General features: G+C 37.5%; 1 protein-coding gene across 1 annotated transcript; it reads right to left on the minus strand.

The window, feature by feature from the left end:
• Positions 1-282: 282 nt before the first annotated feature.
• LOC107815937 (receptor-like protein 9DC3) lies at positions 283-3,809 on the minus strand. Its single transcript, XM_016641589.2, has 2 exons — positions 722-3,809; positions 283-540 (listed from the first exon to the last, which is right to left on the minus strand). The coding sequence occupies exon 1, from the start codon at positions 3,690-3,692 to the stop codon at positions 756-758; it is 2,937 nt and encodes a 978-aa protein (XP_016497075.2). The 5' UTR covers positions 3,693-3,809; the 3' UTR covers positions 283-540; positions 722-755.
• Between the last annotated feature and the right edge of the window lie 3,785 nt (positions 3,810-7,594).

Genomic DNA, 7,594 nt, shown 5'->3' on the forward strand with positions numbered 1-7,594 from the left:
GAGCAAACTGCAATATGTAGTCGTATGTTTTGTAATTGCACTTTGAAATTTCTCCTTTTGCTGAATTAATAGGGATAATCTTGATTACATATCTATGCTGTAAACTTCTTCTTTTATTGGTACAAAGATATGGTATATTCCCTAGGCTTATACTAAACGAATTCTCATATGAGGTTTTTGGTATTTTGTCTAGCTCTAGTTGAAATTATTGTAGGGTTTAGCTTTCTTTCTGGTATTAAACGGTCCAGATAGAGTGAGATGGATATAGAATTATAGATAATAGAGGATTAATAATTGGAATGTGAATTGAAGAAACAGAAATCAGCTGTAACAATAGAAGGTGAATTGAAGAAACAGAAATACTAACTACTATTTGCCATAAAACTATAGAAATCAACTACTCCTATAACATATGCATTTGGCAACCATGGGCATAAACTGAAGAAACACAGATGCATCCATTGCTATTTGCTAGAACATCGACACTAACTAGCTAATAATGAAAATAGTATGTAAACTTGTCCAATTCTCCAGCAACCTCTGCAGAGAAAAAATGAGAATGGAGAGAATATTAGTATTAAAAATAGAGAAAGAGCAATGGAAGCCAACATTAAAAAAGGAAGCCAACTACATGGTCAGTTCTTAAAGTATTAGAAAGAAAAACCAGCTAACAGAAAGACTGTTGTTCGCTAGGTTCAAAACAAAAGGTTTTAATGCGTACCTGATAAACTGCTAATTCATTCTTAAACCATGTCTCAATGTTTTTGATGTCTCTTCTTTCGCCTTCTCCGTTTCTTGACAGCAATTTCTTGAGCAATTTTTAGAGCAGTATCTTCAGCAAAGTTCACAATCCATTTTGGTTTTTCCAGTAGGAACATTAGGATACCCATGAACAATCCAAAAATTGCACCACAACCATACCCTATTACGACAGCTTCCCATGTGAACCCGCCGGCAAAAATTGAATCATCATCATCATCATCATCTTGTTCAAATGGTGGCTCATCTGACGTGTTTTCGTATCCACATTCCTTTGATAGTGGAAATCCACATAAATCAGGATTTCCACCATACGAATCATTTGAAAATGTATCGAATTGTTTCCCATGAGGGATGCGCCCAACAAGATGATTGTATGAAAGGTTTAAGACCTCAAGAAATGTCAAACTCGTCAATAGACCAGGAATTTCTCCAGTGAGTCTGTTCCGTGAGAGGTCTAATGCTTCGAGCTCATTCAACTTTGCGATTTCTGCAGGAATACACCCATTGAAGTTGTTGTGAGATATGTTGAGTAACACAAGCGAACTAAGCCTTCCAATGGATTTTGGTAAATCTCCTTCAAATCCGTTGCTTGATAAATCAATACTTGTCATAATTGACGTGATTCTCATTTCAAACTGATTACCTTTTATCACCAAACTAACATGGTAACTATAATCTATGTGATTGCTATTATTTTTTTCAGAGATTCCTGTTTTTTCATCATCCACTTTCATCATCGCTGTAAAGTTTTTGAAAAGATTAGATGGCAAAGTTCCAGTGAACCCATTGAAGGAAAGGTCAAAGATTCGTAACTCAGGAAATGGAAATTGGGACTTTAATTCACCAATTGGACCGTGAAAGAGATTTGATTTCAGTATCAGAACTTGCAGGTATGGAAGTTTCTCCAGCCATATCGGGAACGTGTCATTTATCTTGTTGTACCCCAAATCAAGAGCTGCCAAGCTTGTACAGTTAACCAAGGATCGTGGTATTAGTCCTCCAAATTGATTGCCAGTTAAACCAAGATATTTTAACCCTGTTGGTAAGAATCTCGGTATCTCTCCATAGAAATTGTTCATTCGCAAGTCTAAAACAGAAATGAAGCTACTGGAGTTACCCAAACATCCTGGGATTGTGCCACTGAAATTGTTATGAGACAAAATGAGGGCTTGAAGGTTAATCATGTCACAAATGGACTGATGCAAAGAACCTTGAAGAAAATTGTTCTCCAGATTAAGGTAGAACAAATCCGTTGAGCGCCATACTTGCTTTTCAAAGCCCGTGAGGAAGTTATGCGAGAGATCCAGGACTACCACGTTCATGGATGTCATCCAATCAGGGATTTCACCATACAGCTTGTTGTTCGAAAGCTTCAGGAGTTTCAAGTTCATGCTTGAAAATGTTTCGAAATTATGGCTCTTCAACACATGTGGCAATTTCCCAGTTAATTGATTGTCTTGAACTTGTAAATCAGTCAAGGATGGAAGATAGAATAACCAAGGGGGTGGTGCGCCAGTGAAAGAATTGAAGGACAAATCAAGCGTTTCTAGCTCTTGAAGGCCGCTTATATTAGAGGGAAGTGGACCAGTTAGTGAATTGTTTTGCAAGTACAATTTTCTAAGGCGAGTCAAGGTTACAATTGAATAAGGAAATGAGCCAGTGAAATTGTTTGTTGAAAAATATAAATAAGATACCTCTGAAAAGTCTGCAAAGATGTCTGGAATCTGGCCTTCAAAGTTATTGAAAGAGAGATCTAAGTAGCTAAGTTTGTTCAGCTCTGAGATAGTTGATGGAATATTTCCAGAGAAATTGTTATTTGAAAGATCCAATCTGCTTATTCTAGTAAGGTTGCCGATGGATTCTGGTATTGAGCCTTGGAAATGGTTGAAAGAGAGATCTAAATCGGTAAGTTTGTTCAGTTTTGAGATAGTAGAGGGAACATTACCATTGAAGTTGTTATTTGGAAGATGCAAAGTTCTAATTCTGGTGAGGTTGCCTATGAATTTTGGAATTGAACCGGAGAGATAGCAATGCGAGAGGCTCAAAAACATAATAGAATGGAGGTTGCCAATTGAATCAGGTACATTTCCAAAAATTCTAGTTCCAGAAAAGTCCAACTCTAAAATACTTGCACTGAAACTCCAGTTAAAATTTGGCAGAATGCCAGTAAGTTCAAGATTCTCTCCCAATCTTAGCACTTCTAAGTTTGGTAGATGAAAGAGATTAGAATCACTCAAGTCACCAAACAAGTTTGTTTGTCTAAGATCTAAATACCTAAGAGAAGAAGACATATTCTTTGGTAACTCAAATGGTGTTTCCATGAAGAGAAAAGACAATACCTCTAAATTGGTTAAGTTTTGAAGCAAACTTCTGAATGTGTTTAGGCCAATTTGAAGTTCGCAATAAGAGAGATCAAGTGAAACCAACTTTGACAAGTTGGATATTCCTGGTGGGATCATCTCTAATTCATAAGTTCCAGAAGCTGAAAGATTGAGATGCATCAAACTCGCGAGTTCACTAATACCATTTCCAAGTGGAAAGTCATCCATGTCATTGAAGGCAAGGTTGAGACTTTGAAGATGAACAAGTTTCTCGAGGCTGCTATTAGCATTGATGGTTCCTCTAAGAAAGTTGCAAGAAAGATCGAGGCCTATCACATGACCGGTAAATTCATCACAAGTAACGCCATCCCATTCGCAACAATCTCTTGTTACATTCCAGGATAAAGTCTTGGATGGAGCTTTGGTATCACACCAAGAAGCGTGCGCGGGATCAACTGTGAGGCCTTGCTTAAATTGAAGCAAATAAAAAGCTTCATCGCGAGCACAGAGATGTTGCCTAGCATATGAGAAGCCAGTAAGTTGAGATTGCAGGACAAACATTGTAGCAACTGAATAGAAGCAGAAAAGTAGCAATAATTGGTACTCCATATCTTATCTCTTGCAGATATCTAACTAGTAACTCCTACTCCAACTATATAGTGATCAATTGATCACTATTACTTCATACTTTGAAATGTGAAAATGAATTCACCTTTTTTATCTTGTCGGAATCTCATCAATAAAAGACATGTTCCTTTTATACTAATGTAAAATTTCCTTTTCTTTTGTTGTTGACCCAAGTCAATTTCCACAAAAAAGCTCCTTTTAAGTCAATAAACCAGTCATCTCATCGACTTTGTGTCAATTTCCACTAACCTATCCTTTCTGTGATAGCTCGTCAGCTCTTAATTTTAAAGTAAGTTCCTATTTTAATTGAGTTTTGCCACTTATATATCTTTTGAAACTTTTCGTACACGCTTTAATGTGAATAATTGAATCCATGACAGGAATCTACCTACTGTAGTCGCCCTTCAATGATTGAGCTCTTATTGACAGCATCACTTTCTTTGCAACTTCTATAGTGAGCTCTATACGGCGAGGATCGAAATTAGTCGACCTAAAAGATTGCGGATAGCCAATGGTTAAAAACAAATATTATTTATTCGGTTATTGATCTCTCCGTGCCAACGACCAAAGTTGAATGTTGCAAGTATTTTTTTCACAATGCTGAATGAACTTCCGGGGTTCAATAGAAGCCTGTGTAGCATCGAACTCTGGTGGCTTAAGATCCATGAAATTCTTAAGATCCTTAGACTGCCTGTATTTGCAACTGGCTGAACGACCTGTTGAGGGGCCATGTGAGGAGTTGCAACATGCAACTGAACTTGTGCTTGCGAAGTAGTCTGGGGAGCCGGAAGTCCACCCTGAGTACACTAACACCTCTAACACATTCAACAACCTCACCACTGCATCTGCAGGTAGGGTAATAGTAGGCACATCTACTGGCACGGGTAGTGGAGCATCATGAACCACCTGTTCTTGCACTCGATCTGATATAGTAGCTTGGGTTGACCCGTGTTCACGACTTCAGGCTGAGGAGTGGTCTGTCTACTAGTCTGAGCTCTAATCTGATGAGCCCCAACTTGACCACCACCTCGGGTAGCCCCGTGTCCAGCACCACGTTCAGCAGATGAGGGTGTGCGTGTCCAAGCCATCTGCGAAAGAAGCAGTCCAAAGTCGAGGTGAAGTTATCTCAACGCACGATCAAGGAATGAAAGAAGAAAAAATATCCTAAATGCTTAGTAGCCTCAAGATCGTAAGTATGGACGCCTACATACCCATAAACAAGACTCTACTAAACACTGTTCCATGACCCGAGACATAAAGTCTAGGCTCTGATACCAACTTTGTCATGTCCCAAACTACCCTTAGACGTGATTGGCACCCAACTAACACCACCTGTCAGGCAAGCCTCTTTCTCAAACGTTTACCAATTTATACAAACAGTGAGAGAAAAAGTGCAGGCCTAAAAGTACTATTAATAATTAAAGAGAAAAATGATTATCACCCAATACCTTAGTCAATTGATTACTCAAAAAATAAAACTCTAGCCCAAATCCCACACTAAGACCATGGAGCATCTAATAGAGTAATATGAGTTTTACTGACAGGTATGCAAACCCCAAAGAAAAAGGAAATAACTAACACGAATTAGATAAAGCTGAAACGAAAGCCTCCACAAACAATGCAGTGGCTCACCTCAGCAATAGGATCCACTCGACCAAACCCGTCAGCCACTAACTCTATCTCCCGCAACGGTATCTGCATAGAGATGCATGTTATGAGTGAGTTAGACGTAAATATAATCAAATAAGATCCTCGACCCGCCACTTTAAATACCTCTAGAACAAGTATTAAAAAATATAAACACACCACAACAAAAACGATATGATAAATACGATAATTATACAATAACTCAATATATATATATATATATATATATATATATATAGAGAGAGAGAGAGAGAGAGAGAGTTAATGAGAATTTACCAACAAGAGTACACACTAAGGACTTGTCATAATTGCAGTGAAAGAAATTAACCAACACATCTACGAGTCCACAACGACATCACAATGCCTCAAATATGTAAATCAACTGTTTGAGTTTCGAAATCAACTGTTATAGTTTCGAAATGCGTAAATTTTATCTCTAAAAAAGAATCATAAAATCGATTACGAAAGAAACTAAATATTTTAAAACCCCGTACACAATATGTTATTATCGACATAAGGGAGCGATAAAGTACGTAGCACAAGCATGGAAGAGTACCTAAAAGAAGGTAATGCGAGAGAGAAGGTTGAAAAGGACGAGTTGGCGCTGCAGTGGCATGGTAGAAATTACAAATTGAACTCGTAAATTATTAATATGTTTTTTCTAATATATGTAAGACAAGTATCTTAAGAAAATTGATGCAGGAATTTCAATCACATGATTAAATTCATACATACAACCTAGTTTGATGAAATGTTTTTACAAAAAAGACTAAATAGTAATACTGATTTTTTTTGGTTAGTCTACTTTTGTTGTCAACTTATATTATGAAAGGGAGGGGGGAGGTAGGATCTCTGACTTTAGTCTTTTTGATTCAACATTTAGTAGTTGTATTTCATCGTAAAGAGAGAGAGAGAAAAGGAAAGTGCATTTTAGGTATCATAACTTCACAAATTGCTACTCCCTCCATCCAAATTCATACTTCTTTTCCATGTTAAAACAACCCAAAATATTTAACACCATTTCATCAATAATGTGATTATACATAACTTGTACAACTTTCAATAATTCAATTCGTTTAACTATTGACAATTTTAACTTGGATTTAATACTTGTTTTCATATGAAATGAAAGTTTTTACTAATATTTTGATATTTTATTTTATTATTTCTAATAAACATTGGTAATAGGGGTGTTCGTCGACCGATACAGTGTTATATTTAAATATTCTTAAAATATTATAGCAATACCGTACCTATTTAATCTTGTTGGAATATCATCAAGAAAAGACATGTTCCTGTTATACTACAGAGAAATTTCCATTTTCATTTGTTGTTGACGCAAGTCAATTTCCACAAAAAAAAGTTCCTTTTAAGTCAATAAACCAGTCATCTCATCGACTTTGTGTCAATTGCCACTAACATATCCTTTAGAAGGAAAAAAGAATGGTGTCCAACGACTGGCAAGTCTAGGAAGGCCTAATGGAAAGTTATCAAGAGGTGTTCACATTTAAGGTAGTGTATACGGTCGAAATAGATTTCGGCCTTCCTACGTTCGATCGAGTTCGAGTGTTAAAAATTCGGAATGAGATTTTGGGAGTGAGCTCCGAAGTCGGTACTAACGAGCCTCGAGCCCGAAGGTCGCTCGAGGAGTCGGCTCGATAACCCTATCGAGCCCGTGACCGAATCGATCCGCAAGGCACTGCTTCGAGGTAGAAAATGCGCGACGCCCATCTCGAAGGTCGAACTCAAGCCAAGATCGAAGGGCCCGACCCAGTAACGAGTTCGAGCCAGTGTCGAGCTCACAGACAAGAGCCATTGCGACCGCACCAAGAGAGAGAATCTTGGCGGGAATCAAGGAAGAGACAAGTCATCATGGGCCTTCCACTATATGTTTTATTTTATTATTTTTTATAATGACCCTCTTCTATAAAAGGGGGAATCATTGTAAGCTAAAGGGCAGAGACAAAAAATCACTTCTCAGACTGAAAGATATCCCTTAGTGTTTGCTTTACTTTATCTCATTCATTCTTATTGTCCATTATTTGTATTCTCATAGTCAAGAATATACGCGTCCCTATTTTTCTACACGATTTATATCAAATTGTATCGCATATCCTTAGAACCATACACAAAATCTAACGTTATCTGATTTTTTCGGTAAACAGGTAGAGAGCACTTTCTCCTTTAGCAAACTATATGCGACACGAATCGGAATAGTCGACCTAGAAGATTGCGGA

This window comes from Nicotiana tabacum, chromosome 23 (assembly GCF_000715075.1).
Source record: "Nicotiana tabacum cultivar K326 chromosome 23, ASM71507v2, whole genome shotgun sequence".
Lineage (NCBI taxonomy): Eukaryota > Viridiplantae > Streptophyta > Magnoliopsida > Solanales > Solanaceae > Nicotiana > Nicotiana tabacum.